The sequence below is a fragment of the Trachurus trachurus genome, assembly GCF_905171665.1.
Source record: "Trachurus trachurus genome assembly, chromosome: 13".
NCBI classification, from domain to species: Eukaryota; Metazoa; Chordata; class Actinopteri; order Carangiformes; family Carangidae; genus Trachurus; species Trachurus trachurus.
This window is the reverse complement of record NC_139892.1, coordinates 746,689-772,445: the sequence shown is the minus strand read 5'-3', so window position 1 is coordinate 772,445 and position 25,757 is coordinate 746,689. Positions and strand designations below refer to the sequence as shown.

General features: G+C 44.1%; 3 protein-coding genes across 4 annotated transcripts in view; 2 read left to right on the top strand and 1 right to left on the bottom strand.

Moving 5' to 3' along the window:
* Window positions 1-25,757, top strand: part of LOC310995736 (NACHT, LRR and PYD domains-containing protein 3-like) — a gene marked incomplete at its 3' end in the record, with an annotated part of 361,364 nt that overhangs the window by 320,026 nt on the left and 15,581 nt on the right.
* Window positions 2,731-18,949, bottom strand: tnfaip1 (tumor necrosis factor, alpha-induced protein 1 (endothelial)). Its single transcript, XM_083984706.1, has 7 exons — window positions 18,817-18,949; window positions 16,988-17,277; window positions 11,735-11,904; window positions 11,471-11,554; window positions 10,497-10,549; window positions 7,950-8,145; window positions 2,731-3,423 (listed from the first exon to the last, which is right to left on the bottom strand). The coding sequence occupies exons 2-7, from the start codon at window positions 17,160-17,162 to the stop codon at window positions 3,202-3,204; spliced, it is 900 nt and encodes a 299-aa protein (XP_083840832.1). The 5' UTR covers window positions 17,163-17,277; window positions 18,817-18,949; the 3' UTR covers window positions 2,731-3,201.
* ift20 (intraflagellar transport 20 homolog (Chlamydomonas)) lies at window positions 18,662-25,350 on the top strand. Of its 2 annotated transcripts, none has more exons than XM_083984707.1 (5): window positions 18,662-18,878; window positions 20,811-20,949; window positions 21,027-21,112; window positions 24,215-24,318; window positions 24,862-25,350. In XM_083984707.1, exons 1-5 carry the CDS (start codon window positions 18,681-18,683, stop codon window positions 24,941-24,943), a joined length of 609 nt encoding a protein of 202 aa, XP_083840833.1. In that variant the 5' UTR covers window positions 18,662-18,680; the 3' UTR covers window positions 24,944-25,350. The 2 variants fall into 2 exon arrangements, with proteins under 2 accessions (XP_083840833.1, XP_083840834.1); XM_083984708.1 differs by lacking the exon at window positions 18,662-18,878 and adding an exon at window positions 19,997-20,075.

The following is a 25,757-nucleotide window of genomic DNA, read 5'->3' as shown; positions in this document are numbered from 1 at the left end:
CCCTTTAATAAAGAACACATTCTTGTTTTCAAAGATGATGTCCCCTTAAAAATGTCAAATTTGTTAAATATAGTAGGCTATTACTTTTGGGCAAATACCATATAGCCTAGCCTACACTGCTGTAAATGTAAAAATAAATCCCCCGTCAATAGCTTGCTTTAAAAAAGAACTAAACAAATATTTCAGTTCTTTAAGTTTACTGGCAGATGGAAATAAAATGCATTGTTTGTGCAGAGTCCCGGTGAATGTGATGCCTTAAATTTGTGTTGTGCCTTTTATTTTCTTTTATTTATTTTTCTTTTATTATTTTCAATATAGCCTACTTTTGGAATATAGCTGTTTTGCTATTCTGTGTGGAGCCTTGTGGATTTGTTTTTTTCTATTTCTATTGTATGAAAATGGATATTTTTCTGGAAAAGGAATGCAATAGGCTACATGTTCCTGTTTGAGAATGTATGTAAATTTGAATTAAAAATAGGTAGCCTAATAATTAAAAAAAAAAAGCTCTCCTCTTTGTTCCTGCTCCGAGATCGATGCAGGGCTCAACCACTCACTCCTTCACGGCTCATTAATATGCAGATGTGACTTGTGAAAATGACTTCATTCACACTCAGACTGCGGCTCATCAAAGACAAGCTATAAATAGATAGACCCCCCCCCCCCCCCCCCCCCCCCCTCCTTCTGGTCATCCTCACTGGCCTGCTGCAAAATACGTGACGTCACTGCGACGTCACCAGAGGACCCTCCTGTGTGCTGAACTGTTCTTTAAAAGGAGCCACACTGAGATCCAGACAACACAACGCAACACAACCAAACATGTTGTTGTTGTTGTTGCTCTCTGGTGGATCAGACCTAACTAGACAACACCTCCTATAGGTCTCTTCATATATCAATACGTTTTCTCTCCATGTGTAATAATCAATAGCAATTCTGAATTTGAGTTCATGTAAATAATTAACTATTTTATTATTATTATATATTTTTTAAACAGTTTGTTGACAGGGTGAATATGAGTGGTCATATTATTGTGACTATATATGAAATGAAGCACAGGAATATAAAAAACCATGAGTGATAAATCAAGTGTTAAAGAGTTAACTCTGCTCCACGTGTCCCTTGTCTCCAGCTCCAGAGTCCTAGTTCTGGTTAGATCAATGAGTTGTAACTAGTTCCAGGGAGAATGGAGGCTCTCTGCCCTCCACCTAGCGTCTCTTGGCTGAAAACCAACCTTGTAAGATCAGAGCCTCCGACCCGGTGTCCCAGCTCTCGTCTCTGCCGCACCGCCACACAAATAGCTACTGTATTTGTTCTGAGACTGAAGAACATTACCTTTTTAGTTATGTATACGTTCAAATTAGGGACAATGGCGTTAATTTGTGGAAATATTGCAGATAAATTTCTGGAAAAAATAAAATATAGATATATATATATAGATAAAAATTCTCAAAAAAAAGAAAAAAAAGTGGTAAACAACAACTCCAAAACGCTCTGGTGGACAAGTCAAGTTGTGACCTGCACATTCACCACGCTGAGATAATAACACAACGTTACCAGACAGAGTTGTTGTAGAGGGAAATTCATGCAAAACCACTGGTGCACGTTGCCTTCAGGGACAGTTTTTCATCAAGCAGTCTCTGCATTTCCCTCTAAAACAACTCTGTCTGGTAACGTTGTGTTATGATCTCATAGCGTGGTGAATGTGCAGGTCACAACTTGTCCACCAGAGCGTTGTGGAGTTGTTGGATTGTGTATTTCATGAGTTTGATGAGGGAAACCAAGAAATCCCATGAGCCTCCGTAGCGTAGCTCTGAGCAGCTCACGGCTCTGCTCCGCCGTTCTAAAATAGCTTGCACCGACAATTAAAGGTAACGAACCTACTGCTATGATTATAGGGGTTATGGCAATGGGCCACTTTGCCAAAATGTTGAACTATCCCTTTAAAGTCCCCCTCCCACGACCCTTTTTGGTTATTTTAAATCCAGCAGCTCATTAGCAACGCACCTCTGGAGGGTGGGCGGAGACTGCTCTGCACCCGCCCAGCCACCTCCCCGCTCGCTGACAGCTGGACATTGTACAATTACAGATTCAGCGCATTTAGCGTAAAACTGCACACTGGGATTCGATCCCAGACTGGAACATAGTCCTTGCTCACGGTGCAAGCTGCTCTACCAAGTGAGCTATACCTGTTATACCATGACAGCTACACTGAGCCTCTGAGCGAGATGCAGAGCGGGGCGGGGGCTTGTAGCACTAGTGCCCTCCCCTGGAGCTGTGACACGTCAGCTCCAGTCTCCCTGAAACTGCCAGTTTGAGTCTGCCATTGGTTCACAGCAGTTTGAAGGCAGAAAAACCTCAGAAATGCAATTTTGCACTTCCTTTTCTGCTGATATGTGCTCTAACACAAGAAAAATGCCACAGGAACATGTGAAAAGCACGAAAAACACGATTTTCACGGGAGGGGGTCTTTAAGGCCATGAGCAATTCAGCCATAGACATTGAATCCACGAATCCTGAGAAGCCAAACAGGAAATCTTCAGTTTTTATTGTTGAAGTTGTGACTTGTGAATCCGAGTTGGCACCGTGTTTGGTTTCTGCCTTGTTGTTGCTCTGCTGGAGGGGGATGTATTACCGGTATTCAAATCTTTCTCAACGTCGACCAAGATCACAACCTGTCAAATACAACAACACAACAACACAACAACACAACAACACGGAGCCAGAGTTGGACAGCAGCAGCCTTTATGGTGACAGCTGGAGAACAACGGCCTGGTGGTGAAATCTTTGGCAAACGACAGCTGCAGATATGAAAATACAAACTATAAATATGAAACGGGCTCTGAGTGCTGATCGTCATCGTCATGGCAACTATCAGAATAATAATAATAATAATAATAATGATAGTAACAATAGTGCATATTAGTGACTCCTCCTCCTGCTAATCTACGTGTCATTAAAACATCCACTCCTCTTCCTCTTCCTCTTCCTCTTCCTCTTCATCATCATCATCTTCATCTTCATGGTGTCGCTGACCGGAGCGGACGAGGTCGCCCGCCGCTGCAGCAGAAGATGTGATGACATCATGATTGCATCACGACGTGGACTTCTCCAGGTCGCCGTGGCGACGCGAGGACAACAAAACGTTCTACACAGAAACATCAGAGCGTCCGTCCCTCCGTCCAGAGGCGCGGCGGGGTCTCCGGGTCAGTGTCCCAGGGGCCGGTCGTCGTACGTGCTGTACCTCTTGACGTGGATGCGGCGGACGCGCTCTCGGAGCTCCGCCCCCTCCTCCTCCTCGCTGTGGGAGCCGCAGCTGCTGTAGCTGCGGCGCGTCGCCTCCAGCAGCGAGTTGTCGGGCAGCGGCAGCGTCTCGTACAGCAGCGCGTTCAGGGTCTCCTCGTAGATACGAGCTTCAGGGAACTCCACCTGGAAAACACACACACACACACACTGAGGAGTCAGGGCGGCGTGCACATGCATCTCCAAACATGAGGTCAGGATAAAAACCTACCGTAAATTCCGGACTATTCAGCGCACCTGAATATAATGCTGCGTTCAAGACAACTCGGAAGTCGGAAAAAAACGAGCTCCGAGTTGTAAAAAATGAATTAAACGGTGTCGAACTCGGAAATTACAGGTCGGGAACTCGGTTATCATATCAGAGCTCCGACTTTCCGACTTGACGTCACGACAACATCAAAACATGGCGGCCCTCATCTTTAACGGTTAGAATTTAGACATTTTAAGTTATTTGTTGAGGTTTGAATGCATATTTTTGTGTATTACTGCAGTAGCCGATATGAAATACGTTTATATTAAGCTGTGATTGTTGTATGGTGTGAAATTGTGGTCCTCGTATGTGACGGAAATAACGTTTAACTGTTATCAAGGCTATAACATTCTATGTGCACTCATCTGCAGCGTCTCCTCTCCTCCAAAATAAACATCATTTACTGCTGCATTTATTTTTCGTATTCAGCGATGAGCCACAATATGCCAAACTTCCTTCAGGTATCCATGTTTTTTTTTCTCCCGAGTTCCTGCAGCATGAACGTTATGAACGCAATGATGTCAGAAGTCAGAAATTTTCGAGTTGGGATTTCCGACCTCCGAGTTGTCTTGAACGCAGCATAAGCCACATCAGCTACATTTTAAAAGAAAATAGATTTTGTACATATCCACAAGTTTCTGAACGTCATCTATGGGCAAACCCGGAAGCCGGTTTTGCCGGTTTGGTGGAATTGTACGTTTACGTTTCCATGGTTTTCAGGCGTTGTCATAGTTGCGGTAAAAAAAAATCTATTAACGCTGGCTTTTAACACGGATGTCACTTTGTGTGATATCCACTGTTAAAAGCTGCTGTGATGATCCATGCGTTTTACAGATTTTCATTGAAAAAAAAAAAAAAAAAAATACATGCATTTACCGCGACTACTGAAACCATGGAAACGTAAACATAAAATTCCACCGGAAGAGCAAAACCGGCAAAACAGGCTACGTTTTTGACGTTCGGAAAAAGGTGGATAGACCTTTTCAGAGAATATAAACAAATACAGGTGTTACCAAGGATACAAATTAAGGCTCCATTCCATTTAGTGTAGCAGAACTTTTTCTAATGAGCCAGCATGCACAATATTATAATAGCAGCCCCCTGACTCTGTTTAGTCTCAATGGAATGGAGCCTTAATTCGTATCCTTGGTAACACCTGTCTTTGTTTATACTCTCTGAAAAGGTCTTATTCATGGGTTGCAGTGACGTCACGTCGAAGGGACCGCCGCCATATTTGTGTCCGATTTGACAGGTCTCCTCATATGACAGCATGCAAACCACAGGATGGAAATGACAGTTTCTTGACAAAATGACAGGGTTTCATACATCCTGTCTGGGTTTATATCTCTATAACAACAGACAAACTCTATATTATCCCACTTATTACACAGTTTATGAATTAATTAATTAATTAGAGACGTAATGTTGATCAAAGTCCTTAGTCCGGTCACTTCTCCGCTGTTTGCTCCTCACCCTCCTCTCGGTCGACTCGTGTGTAGTTGTTTTCAACGAGCTTTTGATAATCAATCAGTAGATTGATGAATTATCATGTAAATGTTACGATGTGCGCATTTATGTCGTCCTGTCTGTCATAAGAGATGACGGTTACGGGACACGTTTGTGTCACGGACTCGCGGTGGCACAGACACAGCTGGTTACAGCTGTGACACTGCGCTGGCCCGTCCGCTCTGTCCGCTCTGATCGCAGGTTTGGTTCCAGCAGCGGTGAGGGAGGCAGAGAGCCTCCACTCTCCCTCTGACAAGCTACAAGTCATTTTTCTAACATCACAATTAGTCTGAAGCTGGTAAAAATGAAACACAAGGTAAAAATCCTTGATAGTTCTTCTGCCCTGCTCCGCTGATCAGAGCGGCGTCCCTAGCAACGGCCCGTTTTACTTAGCAACGGTCTGTTATACAGAAATAAAAGACCCTAGATGCAGAATCAGTGAGTAATTAATAAGAAAGTAATCAAAATGCAGAATTCAATATATCCATGTTATTAAAAAAAAAAGTGAATCCCCTCTTTTTGTGAGACTTGTCACAGCCCACGCTGCCACTGATAGACTGCCTGCAGTCAACCATTTATTCCGCCTATAACTTTACGTCTTTTGGGATGGAATAAAAGTGCAGTCCGGTGTTTTTTTGGCGACTGCTATCACAGCCAACAGCACAATATAATCCTGGCATCTTTCATATAACGTCAATTTTCGGTCTCTTGCTGATTTCCTACTACTCCACTTGTTCTGGTAACGTGACACTGTGATCTGTGCCCAGATTGCCCTGATTCGGACACAAATATGGCGGCGGAGAAACACAGTGACGTCATGTGAATCTAATGAATAGCAGCACCCTGACTCTGTAGGGTTACATGCTGCCACTCCGACAAGCCGCAGGTTTTTCATGTCGTAACATGAGAGTTTTACACAGAAAGACACGGAAGATGTGTGGAACTGTGCAAGTCCGCTCGCTTTTCCGCTGTTTCGGTTACGCTCCTCTCAGCCATGTGCATTTGTTGAAAACGAAGCCAGCGAAAAATCAATAAATGGAGCATTGGATAACGTTACATAACATATACAATGTTACGACGTGTGTTTGTGTAATCTTAACCGTCATGAACAAAACATTACGGTGCGCATTTGTGTTGCGGTGCAGAGACGAGAGCTGGGACACCGAGGTGGCAGCCAGGTAGGCTACTTTGTTGCAAGGTTGGTTTTTCAGCCATGAGACGCCAGGTGAAGACAGAGAGCCTCCGTTGTCACAAGTCATGTACGATCACAATTACTCCGGAGCTTTTTAAATAGCCACGGGAGAAATCCTGCTTAGTTTCTCTTGCTTTTTTCTTTTTTTTTTCAAACTGTGCCTGGACAGCACCAACAGACAGTAACATGCCTGGTTAGAAAATAAAACACTGCACCAACACTCAAAACTAGTGTTTTCTTCGGCGCATAATCTTTCCCCACATGTCTGTCACACTTGTGCTTCCTGCTAGAGCGCCCCCCGGAGCCCGTTAGCCAGTAAAAATCTATAAATTAGCCGCATCGTTGTATAGGCCGCAGGGTTCAAAGCGTGAGAAAAAAGTAGCGGCTTATAGTCCGGAAATTACGGTACATCCTATAACACTTTCAAAATAAGACTCACTTCCTGTTTTCACAAAAAACAAGTTTTCACACACAGCTGCAGATTTATTTAATTAGGGTTAGGTGTTATATGGTAATAAGGCGATACGTTAAAGCAGAACTATGCAAGTCGGCCGTAAATAGCTCGCTCCTTCGTAAATAGCTCGCTCCTTCGTCGGCCGTAAATAGCTCGCTCCTTTTTTTCCCTCTCCGGGGCTCCCCCACAGTTCTGGGAGGCACATGTCACTGTCGTAAAAAAAAACTCGCCGCCACCACCTCCTCCACCCCCTCCCTACACGTGCTTGTGTTTACTGCTGAAGGTAGAGAGCGCTGTTTGCTCAGCCCTGCTAACACGGAGCTAACGCTAACACGCTATGCTAACACGGAGCTAACGCTAACACGGAGCTAATGCTAACACGGAGCTAACGCTAATACGGCCACACACAGACACAAAGACACAGACATACACACACATGAATAATGGTTCCAAAACGCGAAGGTGTGTGTGTGTGTGTCATGATGTATTACATTATCTTATAAAAGATCCATGGTGTGTGTGTGTCCGTGTTAGCATTAGCTCCGTGTTAGCCACAAGCCGAACTTCACCAGTACAAACATTTCATGTTTCCATGGTTTCCTCCGACTTAGCGAACTCAAACCAATCACGATTCATGACATGCATGACGTCTGCGTTCGTATCTCGTACTAGTTTCTTGCGATAGTTCTATCCACTGACGAGATTTGTAACACCGAGACGGACGACTGATCTTGCAAGTGCGGTTTTCAGCCAGTGGGGGGGGTGAGCGCACTGGCCTAGACCCCATTCACCTCATAATAGGTCACTCAACCATCACAGTGTCTCTGAGCCACAATAATTACAGCCCAAATCCTGCATAGTTCTGCTTTAATGTGCATATGTGCACATGTGCACATGTGCATACATATTAGGGCTGTCCCGATTATCATATTTAGATAATCGATTATTCGCGGACATAAAATCGATCATCATCGAAGCTTCGACAGCCGCCGTCGGGTGGGGGTTGGTGGGTGGGGTGCGCGATCGTAGCGGAAATAATGAAAGTAATGGCAAACAAACACAGCATATCTCCAACATCAGGCAGGTTTCCAGGATGCCAAGTAGCAGCCGACTCGTTTTAATGTAACAACTGCCGATGAGAACCGGTGTCAAAAAGGAAAAAAGGAAAGAAAAAAAAAAAAATCGATCATGGATTTCATGATCGATTCCCATGGCAACGAAGGAAGCTTGAGCAGGCGTCCCGGACTGACCTTGGTCTGCTTCTTCTCGGTGGCGTAGACGATGGAGGTGCAGCAGACCTCGGCCAGCTTGCGGCCCTGGCCGTAGAACGACCAGCAGCAGATCTCGTCTCCGATCACGTCCTTGATGAAGAGCACGCGGCCGTTGAAGTTGAGGGAGAGGCGGTCGAACAGCTCGATGTTCTTCAGCAGGTTGTCGTCAGAGTTACTGAGGAGAGGGAGGAGAGGGAGCTGGGATGTAACCGTTACGGAACAATCTCCGGACATTTTTACACTGTTAGTAAAACTAAGTATATGGTCGTATTTAGTATCGGAGCAGAGCTGAGGGACGACTGGATGAGGACACAGCAGCAGCAGGAAAGTTTAGTTTAAAGGAATGGTTCACCAAAAAATGAAATTCATTCAGTCATTAGTGACTCACCCTCATGCTGATGAATACTGGAGCTGAGTAGTTTTTTATTCCTTGAAGTGCATCTGGAGACCCGGGAGGCCGGTTCCTAGTCCAACCAAAACTTTATATGAGAGTAATAGCGCCCGACACAAAAACGTCCATAAAACTACACAAAAACCATTTAATATTCCTCCACACTGCTCGTCCACTGCAATCCAAGTGTCCTGAAGGGAGATAGTCCAGAGTTTACTGGAAACTACCTCATTTAGGACATTTTTACAGCCTGTATTGAATCGCATTCACACCTAAATGACGTAGCTTCCAGTAAACTCTGGACTATCTCCCTTCAGGACACTTGGATTACAGTGGACGAGCAGTGTGGAGGAATATTAAATGGTTGTTGTGTAGTTTTATGGATGTTTTTGTGTCGGGCCCTATTACTCTCATATAAAGTTTTGGTTGGACTAGGAACCGGCCTCCCGGGTCTCCAGATGCACTTTGAGGAATAAAAAACTACTCAGCTCCAGTATTCATCAGCATGAGGGTGAGGCAATAATGACTGAATAAATTTTTTGGTGAACTATTCCTTTAAAGCGGGTACACACCATGTTTGTTTACACCGAAGTCACGTTTGACCACGCGAGAACCTGATACTCTGCTGAAGAGTCGGTCGGTTAGTGTGTGGTGCAGCTCCCTAACCACATACTCTGCTCGTGTTTCACATGAACCTCGTAACGCCACATTATGTAATAAAGTTGTATTTTGTAACAAAATTCTCAAACGCACTAGGTTAAACTTAAGCCTGCCACACACATAAAGATTTTATAAATCTCAACCGATTTATTATCTGTGAGAGACCCCACACATGAAGATAAAAAATCTGTGATTGAACAGTTTTGATCGTATTGTGTGTGGTGTGCTGCGACATTCCAAACACAGCACACCACACACTAAGATTTTTCAGAATCTTGACCCTCTGGTCAGAAAACAATCCGGCATCAGCAGCGATACCAGGGGTGTCGTTGTAGCTACTCTTTCGGGTCTATTTCCGGAATGGACAATGAGAGCGACGTAATTTTTTTTTAATGAAAGCGGGACACTTCAGCCTTTACAACGATACCATCTGTGTGTGTCTGTGGCTCCGGACGCCGAGCAGTCAAGCGGCTGTCCAATAGGGACCCGTGCTGTCACATGACGGGCTGTGAGCGGCGGTCACATGATCGTTTAAACATGGCTGCTGTATTGCCGGCTGTTGCCGGCTACGAGCGCTACTGTCTTTGCTATCAGCTATCAGGAAACCTCCCGTGTGCGTGAATGTCTGTGTGAACCTCATGTAATGCCAGGGCTCAGGGCTGCACTGTGTGGCTCTCTGTGAGGTTGCCGGTGCTGTGTGGAGAAGTGGCTTGTTGCCGCGAGCAGCATGCAGAGCTCGGCCAGCAGAGCTCGGCAAGCAGGCGCTTCTCCGCACAACACCGGCTCTCCACACACAAGATGACTTTTGATTGAAACGGCCACCGAAGTCGGCCCCGATAATCGTAAATATTGAACATGTTTAATACTTACGATTATCGGCGCCGAACGTTTTCCGAGCCGATTGTCGGGGGAATTTTGACTCCTAACACACCACACACTACAAGAGAATCTTATAAGATAATCTTAAGACCTTAAAATAATCGGGCGGTGTCTGTCCGTGGTCGGAAGGGGGAAAATCGGGGCAAAATCAGCCCGATTATCTTTATGTGTGTGGCAGGCTTTAGCTGCAGTTGTTACAAATTGCATTAGTTTTTACAAAATGTGAGTGTTGCACTTTTCTTTTATATAGAAAAATGTAATAATTTGGTGCATTATGTAACAACCTACTACAAAATGCAGCAAAGTTTATTACCTAGTGACTTGTGTTCAATCATTTTGGCAGATTATTACAAAATGCGTCAGAGTTCAGATCAGAGAGCCGATGTCAAAGGAAGTGAAATTGAGGAAATTGTATTTTTAATGTTTTACTGTGATGTTTTCAATTAGTTTTAACAGTAGTTTAAGTGTTAATTTAGACCTGAAGGAACATTTCCTGGTAGATAATAAGCTTTGTTGTGCTCATTGCAGAATCTCACGGTTACATCGACAACTGTGATGACGTGGTCGCTCTAATCCAGACGTTACATCCCACTCACCTGGTGTAGGAGTACTTGTTGTTGCTGCGGTTGTAGAGCAGCTTCACCACCGGCTGACGGAGAAAAAACACACAACACACATCAGCATTTCATTTCACTCATCAAACACACAATCCAACAACTCCACAACGCTCTGGTGGACAAGTTGTGACCTGCACATTCACCACACTATGAGATAATAACACAACGTTACCAGACAGAGTTGTTGTAGAGGGAAATACAGAGACTGCTTGATGAAAAACTGTCCCTGAAGGCAACGCACATCAGCGGTTTTGCATGAATTTCCCTCTAAAACAACTCTGTCTGGTAACGTTGTGTTATTATCTCATAGTGTGGTGAATGTGCAGGTCACAACTTGTCCACCAGAGCGTTGTGGAGTTGTTGGATTGTGTATTTGATGAGTTTGATGAGGGAAACCAAGAAATCCCATGAGCCTCCGTAGTGTAGCTCTGAGCAGCTAGCGGCTCTGCTCCACCGTTCTAAAAACAGCTTGCACCGACAATTAAAGGTAACGAACCTACTGCTATGACTATAGGGATTATGGCAATGGGACAATTTGACTAAATGTTGAACTATCCCTTTAACAGTTTTAGTTTGTGATAAAGACTATAGACCACTATGATACAACAGAAATCAAAACAGGCTGGGATAATAAATCAAAGGCAAAGTTTATAAAAAATAAATAAATAAATAAAATAATAATAATCTTCTTTTCTTTTTCATGTACCGGTTCATATTTGTTTTGTAATAAAATGAATAAATTCACACACTTTTACAGTGTTTTTCAGGACTCAAACTCTTGGACAGTGAATTCAGAAAAAATACCTTTTGAGTTATGAAAAGACTTTTTAAGACTTTTTAAGGGTCTTCATTTCCCCAAAATTGATTTATCACCTTTTAATACTTGTCAAGACCCGGTGGATACGCTGAGTTACTGATCACTATTGATTATTGACGACATAACACACACACACCTTGGCGGAGGCCTGGATGAGCCGCTCCTCCTCCTTGGTGGACGTCAGCACAGGAACCACACACACAGGCTGCTCCTGGCTTCCCTAAGAACACACACACACACACACACACACACACGCCACAGGGTGAAGAGAGGCATCATGGGTAATCGCCTGTCTCTGTGTGTGTGTGTGTGTGTGTGTGTGTGTGTGTGTGTGTGTGTGTGTGTGTGTGTGTGTGTGTGTGTGTGTGTGTGTGTGTGTGTGTGTGTGTGTGTGTCCGACCTGCAGGCTGCTGTGACACAGCTCCACCAGGCCGTGCAGCAGGAAGTGTTTGGCCTCGGCCAGCAGCTCCAGAACGGCCTGGCGACCTTTAGGCATCGCCACGGCGCCGTCGCGCAGGAAACACAGGATGGAGCCGAAGTGTTTCCCACTGCGGTCCATCAGGATCCAGCCTGCACACACACACAAAATATATATATATTTTTTTTTACCAATTATCATTCTTTTTAAACTTATGATTAAAAACACCACACACTATCTGAAACAACTGTATTCTATACTTTCACTTTATCGAATATAAATTGAGCATCTTCATTGACGGCCACGATCACATGGGGGTCGCCAGAAATGTGTAAAAAATGTCAAAATGGGGTCACGAGCCAAAAAAGGTTGGGAACCACTGTCATAAAGGAACAGAGACACCAGAAATATGCGAGCGGGCGAAAGAGAGAAAAGACGCAGGATTTCACCAGGTGGTTAGACGTAGAGAGAGGAGAACTGGACATATACTAGTGATGGCAGTCCGACACTGAAGCTTCGATACGTGCTTCAAACCAGTAACATCGAACCACTGTTTCAAAGCTTGTTTCGGTGCGGAAAAAATCACGTGACGTGTCCGAAGCAGTAACTGCTTCACTGCCTGAATGAATCACCTGACTGGACCAAAGTGTCGCGGCTGTTAACAGAGAAGTGATTTGGCGAAGCGGTTAGTATTGCTGCCTGCGGTGTGGGATATCCGGGTTCGAGACCCGTGCAGGTCATGTCAAATATAATCTGGCTAACGCATCAGTACGCTTTTAAATAAAAGATTCTTTAAATCCAAGGGTGATCAAAGCGAAGGCACTGTGTTATCTACTAAAGTAATTTCACCAACTCTGCTCATTGAGGTGTGTGCGCATGTGTGAGTGCGCAATTAAAACCCATTAGACTGCCTAATTTTGACTGCAGCCTCGCACTTCGCCAGGACAGGTCACTCTAAATGAAGCTTCGAGTAATGAACCCATTTTCGAAACAATTGGCTCAAGTGGTTCAGTGCTTCACAAAAGCTTCATTTTCCCATCACTAACATATACAGTCTGTCCAGGAGAGTCTGTCCTGTCCTCATGACGTGAGTGAGTGAGTGAGTGAGTGAGTGAGTGAGTGAGTGAGTGAGTGAGTGAGTGAGTGAGTGAGTGAGTGAGTGAGTGAGTGAGTGGGTGAGGGAGGGAAGACGGTGGCTCAGGAAGTAATGAGGAAACCGTCAGTATCCATGTTTCCATCAGCGTGTTTAGATCAAGGGGGCAGTTGTCGGTCTGAGAAGTGAAGCTCACTCACTTCCGTGTTCAAAAAACTGCAATCCCCTCGGCTTCCTCTGGGGGCTGGTGCCAGAAGGGAGCAACTCTCCATAGACCCCCATGTTAAAATCGCCGACTTTACATCCTCAATAAACATGATCAAAGCCTGGTCTCTCTAACTTCTTGTGTAGGGAAAACAGTAGAACGGTTTGTTTTGAAAAAGCTTATGCCCACAGTGCTCGATGTGTGTAAAAATCAGTATGCATATCTGCCCAAGCACAGTACCACAACAGCTTTAGTTAGAGCAATGCACACCTGGCTCACTGAAACTGACTCCAAACCAACAATGGTGAGAGTACTGTTGGCAGATATGTCAAAGGCGTTCGACCAGATTGACCACGGGACCCTGATGCAAAATATACTGGATTTAAAACTGTGCCCATCTCTGACAGCCTGGATACACAGTTACATCACAGGGAGGAGACAAAGAGTGGTGGCAAATGGGGCCCACAGCCCCTGGATTGAAGTGACATCTGGAGTGCCACAAGGGGGGGTAGTTTCCCCATATGTCTTCCTTCTCTATATGGCCACCCGGGATGCTGTGTTTTTTTGGTCTCAACCCACACACACTCTGAGGGGGGTGAATTTTTTTAAAACTCTACCGTTTTACTGTTATTAGGTTTAAAATTCTGGCCAATTAGGGCGCGGAAACGTTGAGCGACAGGTCCGGAGACTAGCCTGGCGTCACCAGGCTCTTCAGACAAGTGAAGAGCCTGGTGTCCGTTACCTCGAACTTCGTCTGCATTCTGGTTCCTGTCTGTAGCGGAAACCGAAATCACCAAATTCACCAAAATAAAAGTGTTCACCAACATAAAACTTATAAAATAAACATTAACTTGTAATACAATAAAAGCAAAATGTTAACTTAATGGCTAGGGGACTTTCTTGTAAATTATATTCCTTAAATTAAAGAGTTTTACCGCATTTTATTAGCTCGGTGCTTTTATTTTGACGGAAAGGCCTGTCTCTCTCGCCCTGGATCCATTTCCTACCAAAACAGCGAGTCAACGGCCCCAGACTACCGGAGACCGCTGCTTCGAGGCCAGTGGGCGGGCCCAAACCAATGGGTGACGTCACGGTGCTACGTCCATTATTTTTACGGTCTATGGTTTAGATGCATCTAGAAGTACTATCGCATCAGACAATATCATGATGGAAACGCCGTAACTCAAACTACAATCCCCTCATTCACACAAACTACAATCCGCTCGCTAGAGCCGGTTCTGGTCGATTCAAAGAGATGGAAACAGTTCAGTTTCACCCCAACTGCTGCCGGCGTCTGCGGTTCACTCACAAGACGACAACATGGCGACAACAAAAGATTTGTGTGGATGGACGACGAAATATCGTAGTAACTTTATTTAAACATTAATAAAGGAGGAAAACATCTCTGCTGTCCACTTGGCTGATTGTCACTAAAGTTTGGAGTCCTCTCTCTCCATGGTGATATCCACATTCCGGGTCGGGAAGGCACAGCTGACAGATGTGCATCGGACAGATGTGCAGCGTTTACAGGCTGGTTTCCATGCCAACCTGTGGAAAACTCAGGCAAGACACACAGGATTCCAATTTCGTTTAATGCGCATTTACCAGTGATTCAAAACACTTTGGATGGAAACATGGTGACTGTCACTGCACATCTGTCAGCAGCTCCGCTCCACACAGACACGTCGCAAACTTTATTTAGTGAGAACAAACTAGATGTCGCTTTAGTAAACAGTGACATGTCGGATATGAACACTAAGCACCTCATTCATAATGAAGATTGACTTCTAACTGGTTCAGTCCGGTAATAACTTGTCACTGTGGAGGTAGAACAGCTGTAAAACACCTGGAGCTGATGAATTAAAGGCTCCACAGGGCTCCACTCTGCCCCTACATGGAGGCATTTTGCCCCTAAAATTTGAGACAGTGCAAGTACATTTTTCATCTACTTGCTCATGTGCAACTAGTAAATTTGTCTGTTTTTTTTTTAAACACTGGTGAAACCGACTCAAAGAATCTGAAATCTGGCATTACAGGTGTCAGACCAATGTGTGTGAAAATCATGAATGAAATGGAAATGTGATTATTTGCTTTGCAGGTCGATTTGCGGTGTTCGTTAAGCAGCACACGCACACGATCCCAAGGAATTGATCCAAGTTGGAACTGTTTCTGAAGAGGAACCGGTTCTCAATTCCCACCGCTACTGGAAAACAAACTGCACTCAAACGCCTTTTTTTTTTTTTCTTTTCTTTGCCGGTTCAGGTCGGCTCCTCTGCTCCACTTTGTGTCATCTCTTCGGTTGTGAAGCGTTTGCTGCACACGTATTGTCCAGTTTCAGTCAGATCAGTCAGATTAAGGTGAAAACACGTCCAATCACATCATCTGGGTGTTTGAGTCGGTTCTGGTTCAGTCCGGTATCAGTCGGACTAACGTGTTCACCTGAACGTCAGTCGTCCAGTTCAGTGTTTCCCCAACGAGAGCCCCCGCCAGGCCAACGAGAGCCCCCGCCAGGCCAACGAGAGCCCCCGCCAGGCCAACGAGAGCCCCCGCCAGGCCAAAAAAAATTAATATGGCAGAAATGAGTGACATTCATTCAGAATAATCAATAATCATTTCTGTTCAGGAGGCTCTGTGCAGCGCTGTTCTGCAAGGCGAGTCAACCTGCTTCGCTGCCTAGTAATGATACGAGTGTGCGAGCATATTATGGGATGTTGAGGTTTGTAGCAAGTAAACTACGGTGCCGTTGAAATAAAAGAAAATATATCGCGGGTGACAGACGCGCGTCATGCGAGAGAGACAGGGAGGAGGGAGAGAGAGTGAGAGGAGGGATTGACGCGGAGCAAAGGGACGGTCAGGTGGAATCGAACTGGGTCGCTGCAGCGGGTGACGTGCTCCAGGTGAGACGGGCTGTACGTCGCTCGTGGCTCGCCATATTTAATCGGTGATTTCACCGAGCGTTTCAGTGACGGTGAGCGGCCTGACGCTGCTGCATTAACGCTGCAGCTGTTTCAGACTCGGGGCAGACGCAGACGCACGCAGCAACAGTCACCTGTTACCGTTACCATACCGACGAGCTAACGTGTCCTTTTTAGGTTACAACCCTGTTGTCAATAAACACACGTGGCTTCACCCGAACTACACAGCTGTTAGATGACTGTTTGTTTCCCCGTCACTGTTGTTTCAATGTCAATGGCCTATTTCCACTAGTTCAAGTCAAATGGCCCCAACCAAGTACTGAGACCATATAGATGGACATACTTTTCAGAAGGCCAACATTTTCATCTTAAAAATGCTTTTTTTAATTGGTTCTTTCTGATATTATTTTTTTTTAGATAAATTGTCCACTGTCCACTGCAGCATGTGAATGCAAAATCTGATTGGAGGAGCCAGCTATCTGTTAACATGTTGTCCAGGTTAATGTTTTCAGTTCAAGATTTCAACTGCAATTGGGCATTAAACACCTGGCTCACCTGTTCAGATAGGGCACGGAGGGTGTAACTGCTACTGGTCAAATAATGTAAAATAGCATTTAATTTGACATGTCTGCAATGGTTGCCATTTAAATGTAATTATAAATAATGATGAATACTGCTTTCCGAAGAAAGAAGTGTTGTGTAGTGTTGTGTATAGTCAACAGGAAGGATTTTAGTAAGATATAGCTAAGTCATGAGCGAAAGTATGCACAACACAGCCAGAAAAAAAAACCTAGGCAGGGCAAGTAGGAAAAAACCTTAACGTGGGACCCTGATGTGGGCCTCCTTTTATATTTAGTAGAGGGGGGTGCGTGCTGTCCCACGCGCCTCCTCTGTTCAGGGTTTTTCCTTGGGTACCACCGGGTCTAATAAATATTCTAGGGGAAACACTGCATTTACAGTCGGATCAAGACCATAATTAGTTTTTGTCAGCTGTCATGTAAACGTAGCGAGTCCCAGTTTACCTTCCTTATCGGTGAACACCTCGGTCTGTCCGCTGAACATGGCCTTCAGCAGCGAGTCCTGCCGCGTCAGGATCTGCAGCGTGGTGTAGAACAGCGCTCCGCCCACGTTCAGCCGCACGTACTTGTTGCCGCGGCCGACGGCTCCTCGGCGGCTGCAGGTCTGGTCCCCCGACATCACCACCACCTTCTGGAGGTAGATGACCACCCTGCAGACGGAGGTCCGGAGGTCCGTCGCCGTGGTGACGGCTACTGGAGAGGCCGCCACACCCTCCCACTGCCACAGACCATACCTGGAGGAAACACTGTTACTGACAATACAACTAGGGCTGCTACTAACGATTCATCTGTTGATGATTAGATCGATTAGTTGTTTGGTCAATAAAATGTAAAAAAAAAAAAGTTGAAAAACCACCAGACGACGTCGCACATTGAAGAAGCTGGAATCAGAGAAGAATTACTTAAACCGATTATCAGATTATGAAATACTTGATTAATTGTTACAGCTCTAAAATGCTCCGTTATTTGACTCGAGAAGGGTTAGGGTTAGTCCCATCGCAAAATAATAATACACCTGTTGAAGTGCAGCTACGTTACACACATTTTGTTTCAGTCCATCAACTGGTCTGAAACAAACTCTTATAGTAGAAGGAGGAAAGTGGTTGTGATGCCTAGATGGACAGAAATCTCTGAAAAACAAAATGATTGTTTTGTGTAAATGACTTGTTTCTTGTTTTTTGTAACATTTTGGGGGGTATTTACTGCACGAAGCTGAACTGGTAAAACTGAATGACATCAGTATCAAAACTAAAATGTATGATATGATGTAAATGACCAGGAAAAACAATAATAATGCATAATTTCTCAACATCATCTCTTTCAAATATTTACTTTACTTTAGGAGAAACTTTATTAATCTTAAATTATTTCACCTCCTGTGTTAACCTCTGTATGGTCGGTTCGGTGGCTTTAATTTGCTTTAATCCACCCGTTGAAGCAGTTTTGGGCCTGAACGGCACCGGTGCGTCACGGCTGCTGCTTCCTTTCACGCATGATGCGTTCATGGCAACAAGGAATACTGAGTGAGTTGATTAGTTCAAGATAAACGGCTTTTTCCCGACTAGTTGATGGACTGAAAATAATGTGTAGGACTATATAAGTTGGTGTATTATTTTGGTACTTTTTTGATTACTCTTTAAAAAGTAGCGCAGTTATTCCCGTCACTGTATAATTCATACTGTTTTGATGTATTTTGACATAAAACTGGCATGAGGTGGCGTTTACCTGTGTCACTTATCACTTCTATAGAGTGTTTGGTCTGAAACACGGGTCTGTCAGTCACTCTGCTCTGCTGTAAGCCGAGGAGAAAACTTCCCTTGTATCCTACAACCTTTATCCAATGAGGAGAGAGAACGGCATAAAGGGGCAGTCCTCTCTGTGTGTGCAGCCAAGGGATGCGCGTGAATGTGGTGACGTAGGGACGAGGGCGGGGACTGCTAACTCCATCGGCTGACAAGAAGTTAGACAAAACGACCGATTCGCTTACTTCTGCTTTAAGTAGAAGGTCAGAAAACTCAGAGTTCCGAGTTGTCTCGAACGCAGCATAATGTTAGCTAATGATCCAAACTCCCAGTTCGATAAAGCGACAACAAAGTCCAACTCTGTGTTCACGCTGTAGTTTAAAAAGCTCTAGTTTATGTTTTCTCTTGGTTCGTGTGGAGTTAGTTTTCAACTAAAGTCACATATTAACGAGAGGAAGGATTATAAAGTTGTTAAAATTGTGTGTGACGTTATCGAACCACTTCATCTTCAACTTTTGACTTTTTACTCACCGACCTCTCCGGCTTCCGTCGCCCGCCGTCAGGACACAACCCCGGGGCGGATTCACCGTCAGGTACCGATCCCCCGCAACCGAGTCAATTAACCGGGTTAAACAAGAAAAACAGAGAAAACAGAGAAAAGTTAAACTAGTTTCTCCTCCTCCTGTTGCTGCTGCTGCTTCTTCTGCGTGTTTCTCTGTGTAAACCAGCCGCTGCAGCGCCACCTGCGGCGTCGGAGTGTAACAAACAGATACATAAATAGGTGGTAATTATATGAAGAGAGTATTCCATAAATATCTATATAATATAAGTATAAATTCAACTCTTTTTTCTGTTTTATGGCAGTTTGCTTCCCATTTCGTGGAGCATTACCGCCACCTACTGAGCACTGGAGACTTAAATCCTTCCTATTATTAATCCTGTGTTATAGAAACTCAGACAGATGCTGCACGACTTCAACTCTACTCTCACTCTGACAGCTGCCTTCAGTACTCTCCTCCCCATATCTTCCACTTTCCATCACCACATGCTGCAGCTGCAGATTCTGTTTCACCACACTAATAATAATAATATATGTTGTTATAACAATAATAATTGCCGACTTTTGTACAAGCCAGATCCTTTACCTCACCCAGTTGTACATTTTTTTTTGCATTTACTGTGTGTATTTTCACCTTGTTTCTTCATACAAGCCATACTTTTACTTATTCTTCATGACCATATACACACTATGAAATATCTTTGACCAAACAACATAGTTTTCTACTTAAATATTTTTGTACATAACATATATCTTTGTTTGTATGGTATATTCTTATATGTTATTCCTTAATTCCTTGCGCGTCCTGTACTCTACTGTTACAAGTGAATTTCACACAAGTAGGAGATCAATAAAGACTCTTGTGTTTTATAATAATAATAATAATAATAATGCAAAAATCAAAGAAAGAGAGCGATAGAGAGAAAAAAACAAAAAACATGATAATAAAAACTTATTATGTAATTATTATTATTAAATGACCATTATGAAAACAGGTTGGTCTCATTTCCGTTTTAATTTCACAATAAAAGCCCTTCAACCCTCGGGGAAACTGTTGAATTAAAAGAAGTTCAGTACATTTCCTGTCACGTTTACTAATGTAAACACACACACACACACACACACACACACACACACACACACACACGGGGAGGAGGTCTCAGCTGTGTCCGCTGCCACATACACACATCTCGGTCTCTCGTTGTTGTCGCTGCTGCTGCAGGTGAAACAGGTGAAACAACTCCGTCTTGTCTCGTGTTTTTGTTGTGTGACCTAACGCTTTTTACTGTGGCTGTGACGTCATTACCGTGGTTTTTAAACCTGCCGTTAGTTAGTTAGTTAGCTTTGAAGCTAACTAGCCGAGCTAATTCAACCACTGTGGGCTAAAGCTAAGGCTAAAGCTAACTGTAACTGTGACTCTACCGTGAACAGGTGAAAACACCACATGCAGGCACGCGCACCCAGTGACGTAACCTCTGAATATAATATATAACAACCGTGTCATTACTTTAGTGAAGCGATCGTTGAATCGCGTTATAACTCGTTTACCCACGGGCAGAGGCTGATGCTAATGCTAATGCTAACGCCGGTTAAGTGGTTAAACACAGAGTAACGAGTAACGCGGCTATTAAACACGGGGAGTAACGTCGTGGTTAAATACAGATAGCAACGAGTAACGTGGTTAAACACGGTGAGTAACGTGGCGCTGCAGCAGGTGTGTCCGGCCATTCAATAAAGTTTCATGATTCAAACCACAGCTCAGCCTTATCACACAGAGGCAGACGTGTCCCCATGGTAACCACACACACACACACACACACACACACACACACACACACACACACACACACACACACACACACACACAGCTGTAGATGATGTAATGTAATCTGAGTCATGTGACCTTCAGACTGTTGTGCTGTGCTGTATGCTCTGACCTTTGACCCTTGCGTCTCCGTGGTAACAGGGGCCTGCAGCCATGGCTACGGACCCGTTAGCGGAGGCAGGCTTTTACTTTGACGAGCTGAACAAGCTGAGGGTCCTGGAGCCGGACGTGAGCCAGAAGACCACGGAGCTGAAGGAGGAGTGTAAAGACTTCGTGGACAGTGAGTGTGTGAGCGTGTGGTCATGAGGTCATATGGTTGTGAGGTCATGAGTTCACGAGGTTGTGTTGTTTCCACAGAGATCGGTCAGTTCCAGAAGATCGTGGGCGGTCTGATCGAACTGGTGGACGAGCTGGCCAAGGAGGCAGAGACGGAGAAGATGAAGGTGAGTGTTTCCTGTTTCCTGTTTCCTGTTCCGTCCAGTTCACCTCGACCTGCTGCTGCTGCTGCTGCTGCTGCTGCTGCTGCTGCTGCTGCTGCTGCTGCTGCTGCTGCTGCTGCTGCGTCTCGGCCTGAATCCGTCCACACTCACACTGACTGATGCTCAGTGTGTGAGTCGTTCATAGACACTTCCCTCCCTCAGTGATCACCGTCTGGGCTACGCAGCACCAAAATATTATAACAACGCCCCACTTTTGTGAACTCAAAGATGTAAAATGTTTTCTATGAACACAAAAGGTCTATTTCTCTCAAATATCGTTCACAAATCCGTGTTGGTGAGCACTTCTTCTTTGCCGAGATAATCCGTCCATGTCACAGGTGTGGCATATGAAGTCAGCATGGTTATTGATGTCACGATTGTACATTTTCTTTGTACGATAAATCACGGTATCACGATCATTATACATTAATTAATTTCACAACATATGAATGTGTAAAATCAAATACAGTCAATTATTATTAGTATCAACTCTCAATACCAATTATTAATCCTCCAGGGGAAGTGTTTTAAATATTCAAATCATTAATTGTCATCTATACCAAATGTTTAAGTTTATTTTAATTGTTTGTTTTTTATCACAAAACACGCTAATATTTAAATTCCTACCAACTGTACGTTACATTAGGTAAATGGACCAGTATTTCTTACATTTACCTTTACTTTGGTGCCCATCTGCCTCCATGTTTCCAACATAATCTTTTTTGTAAAGTGGCGGTATTTAGAAATCTTTACGATTACTTAAAGCAGAAGTAAGTGATATATTTGTGTTAATATAAGTCTTAAATAGTTATATCTTCAGACAGCAATCACTTACATAGAGTGTTTGGACTGAAACACGGGTCTCTCAGTCACTCTGCTCTGCTCTGAGCCCAGGAGAAAACATTTATCGTATCCTACAGTTTTTATCCAATGAGGAGAGAGAACAGCATGCAGGGCTGTGTGTGCAGCCAAGGAACGCCGTGAATGTGGCGACGTAGGGACGAGGACTGTCATGGTGCGTTCAAGGAAACTCGTATTTTTCCGACCGTGAAGTTGTACCAGTTCGATCTGGTACGAGTTCACCGGTCGGAAGTTACGAGTGGCCGTTATAGTGACTTTCACCGGTAAAACAGGTCGGAAAAACACGAGTGGGTTGCCTGGAACGCTACAAAGTCGTAAGTTGTGACTTGAAGCTGTAATTTACGATTTCAAAAGCCTGCCTGGAACGCAGCATTAGCGAAAACGACCGGACCACTTACTTCTGCTTTAATTGTGGTGTTTAATACCGCAATTAATTGTGAAAACAAGTAATCGTGACATCCCTAAGCGTGATTATTGCACAGGTGAGCAGCATTAAGCCACAACAAACGGCCACTGGTTGAGAGAAATAGACCTTTAGTGTTCATGGAAAACTTTTTAGATCTTTAAGTTCAGCTCATGAAAAATGGGAGCAAAAACAGAAGTGGGGCGTTTATATTTTTCTTCAGTGTTTATAATATTTAATATGTAAATCAATAGACCAGTAGGAACTGTGGAAACTCACCCACTACAGATAGTGTAGATCAGACATGGGCTTTTTACTCTCAATCCGGCCTGCGAAGTCCACAAAGAAGAAAAAAGAAGAAGAAGAAGGTTATAAAGCGTCATCACAGCGCCTAATTACAACTTCCCAAACACTGAAGTTTAGCAAACTGTGATTAAAAGAGCGTTTTATGAGATCACTGGGTTTTCCGACGTGCTCAGTGCAACAGTATGACCGATTGTAGCCATGTGCGTCTGAAGCCTCCATCCACCAATGGCTGCGCTTGTAATCAAATCAGTCATTTTTTACAGTTGGAATCATTTTCATATTGGTGCTGTTAGTTACAGTAAAACAGCAGCAAAGGGGTTGTGTGTTTCTTCATAAAGAAAACAATACAAAACATATTAGCCTAATCATTTCTTCATTAAGTGATGCAGGTTTGTTAAAGTTTGGGTTATTTACAGAAATAGAACAGTCTCACTTAATCAGAACTGAAAAGGATCTGAGTGGTTAATTGTAATATTCATGATAAGGTGTCTGTGAATATTATTCATTGATGCAGTCATTTACTTAATGCTCAATAAGTTTTGATAGAAAAACAATCTGCCTTGAGTCCATATTTATATCATAATACAGTATGTTTCTTCAGTGATCTGTGGTAGATATAAATTGAAAATGCGATTTCATGGATTGTGGTCTGTCACATAGCCTATTGTAAAGCAATATGTCCACCAAATCTAATGTATGTAGTTTAATATAATGCAGTAATAAATATTTAATGTTTCAATTCGATTTCAGTTTGTGTGGCCCTTCACTCACTTTATCGGAGTCAGCGTGGCCCACTGGAAAAAATAATTGCCCACCCCTGGTGTAGATAGTAAACCACATGACAGTGACTCAGGGAAGGATTCACACTGAGACACAGCGACTGTCACATGTCCGGTCCGGACCGGTCCGGTCTACTCTGCTGTAGGGCTGTCACTTTTCAGAAAAATTAGGTTCGAACGAATATCAAATGACCCGTAATTCGTTCGGATAAATTCGAATACCCAATACACACACAATTGCGGTGTTTTTATTTTGAAAATTGTTTTAATTTTGAAAATTGACCAAATTCTCTCGTTGTTTCATGTTTGACTTCCTGCCATGCTTGATGCGATCGCTCGCAGCTCGCGCACAAAATAGACCAGATGCCGAAACGATCGCTGCAGGGCCGCGGAGTTGCATGCCACAACACGACACCAGCTGTAAATATGGACGCCGAAAGGAAACCGGCTCCACTTCTCGGCATTTCCGCATCCGTTGTGTCCCTGGCGCTATGCAGGCAGTGCAGCCTACATTTCGAGCACTTCATTACCGCTCGAATATGAACTTTTTACCCGAACTTCGAACGAATATTAGAATGTTGAATAAAAAGTGACAGCCCTACTCCGGTCCGGTCCAGTCTGCTCTGGTCCAGTCCAGTCTGCTCTGTTCTGGTCCGGTCCAGTCTGTTCCGGTCCGGTCCAGTCCAGTCTGATCCTCAGTGTGTCCTCGTCCTTCAGGCCATCGGAGCCAGGAACCTGCTGAAGTCTGTGGCCAAGCAGAGGGAGGCTCAGCAGCAGCAGCTGCAGGCGCTCATCGCTGAGAAGAAGATGCAGCTCGAGAGGTAAACACACACATCCAGAGTTCACACACTCCGGGAAAACCTGTTTTACAGAAAAAAGTCAAATGATCACATGGTGACATCGGCTCCCAGAGCTCTGTTTGACTCCTGCAGACCCCGCGAAGGATTTCTTCTCCAAAGGAAACTGTTGAGTTGTTGAGTGTTTGAGTGTTGGAGCTGTCGTCTCCTCTGCTGAGGGACAGATAGAGGAGCAGCACAGAGCTGGAGGTGCCTGGGTTAAACACAAAAACATGTTTGTGTGTTGTTATATGATAAATGAGTCATCATTTCATAGATAAGTCAGAGCCACAGGCTGCACATCTTTTAATCAGACTTCTGGGGCTAAAAGTTAAATCCTACATCTATGGAAGTTGATCTTCAGAAGCTTCTACAACTCAAACACTCAACTATAACCGGACTAAAACTAAACGCAAATAAAAAACGTGAATAAAGCTAAAAGCTGATGAGCGTGTATGAACTGCCGTCAGCTTTGTTCTGATTGGACGGCGACCCTGCTGACATCACCTACCATCCCCGTGTCCTCAGGTATCGGATCGAGTACGAAGCTTTGTCCAAAGTGGAGTCGGAGCAGAACGAGTTCATCGACCAGTTCATCCTGCAGAAGTGACGACCGGTCGTCATGTGACCGGTTGTCATGTGACCGGCGGCCTGTTCCCTGAGTGCCTGTCCTGTTCCCACCTCGCAGGATTTCTCTGCTGCACCAGGTTCGATTCCAAAGCTCCGCCTCCTCTCGTCGGACGTCGGAGGACTTCCACCTGGATTTACCTGAACACTAAGTTTTCTTCTTCACACCAAATATCTGAACAAGAAGAAGAAGTTTATACAGAGGAATATTATTATTTATACTATTTATACTGAAGAATGACTGTAGATCTAGTTTTACTACTTTTGTATCAATTGAAATACTGCATGTGCATGAATGTGTAAATACTTTTTAAATGAACTTCCTGATTTGATCTGTTGATGTTGTTGTTGTGTTGCTGCAGCTGTCTGCTGTGTCTCATCGTCTCATGTATTCATTACAGGACTAATTACCGTTGTACTTGAATAAATACTCTGAGCTGACACCGTGCCTCTGCGTCGTGTTTCACTAACTCATGAAGTCACAGAGTCAACATTTATTGATACGTCTGTGATCAGATACAATACAATACAATACAAACAATGTGCTACTTCTTACTGGTATCTTTTTGTTTTTAAATCTTAACTGTCCTTTTCTTTATTATTTTCATTAAAGGGATAGTAGCATTTTTTTTAAAAGTGGGGTTGTATGATGTACAAATAGCCCCTAAGTACTTTAATTACAGTAGCAGACTCTCTACGCTCCTCCCGTTAGCAGCGCCAGCCCATAGCCCTGCCCAGAGATTTACAACATACAGTGTTGTGAACAGACCTAAAGAAACGGCCTATTTTCGTGGCCT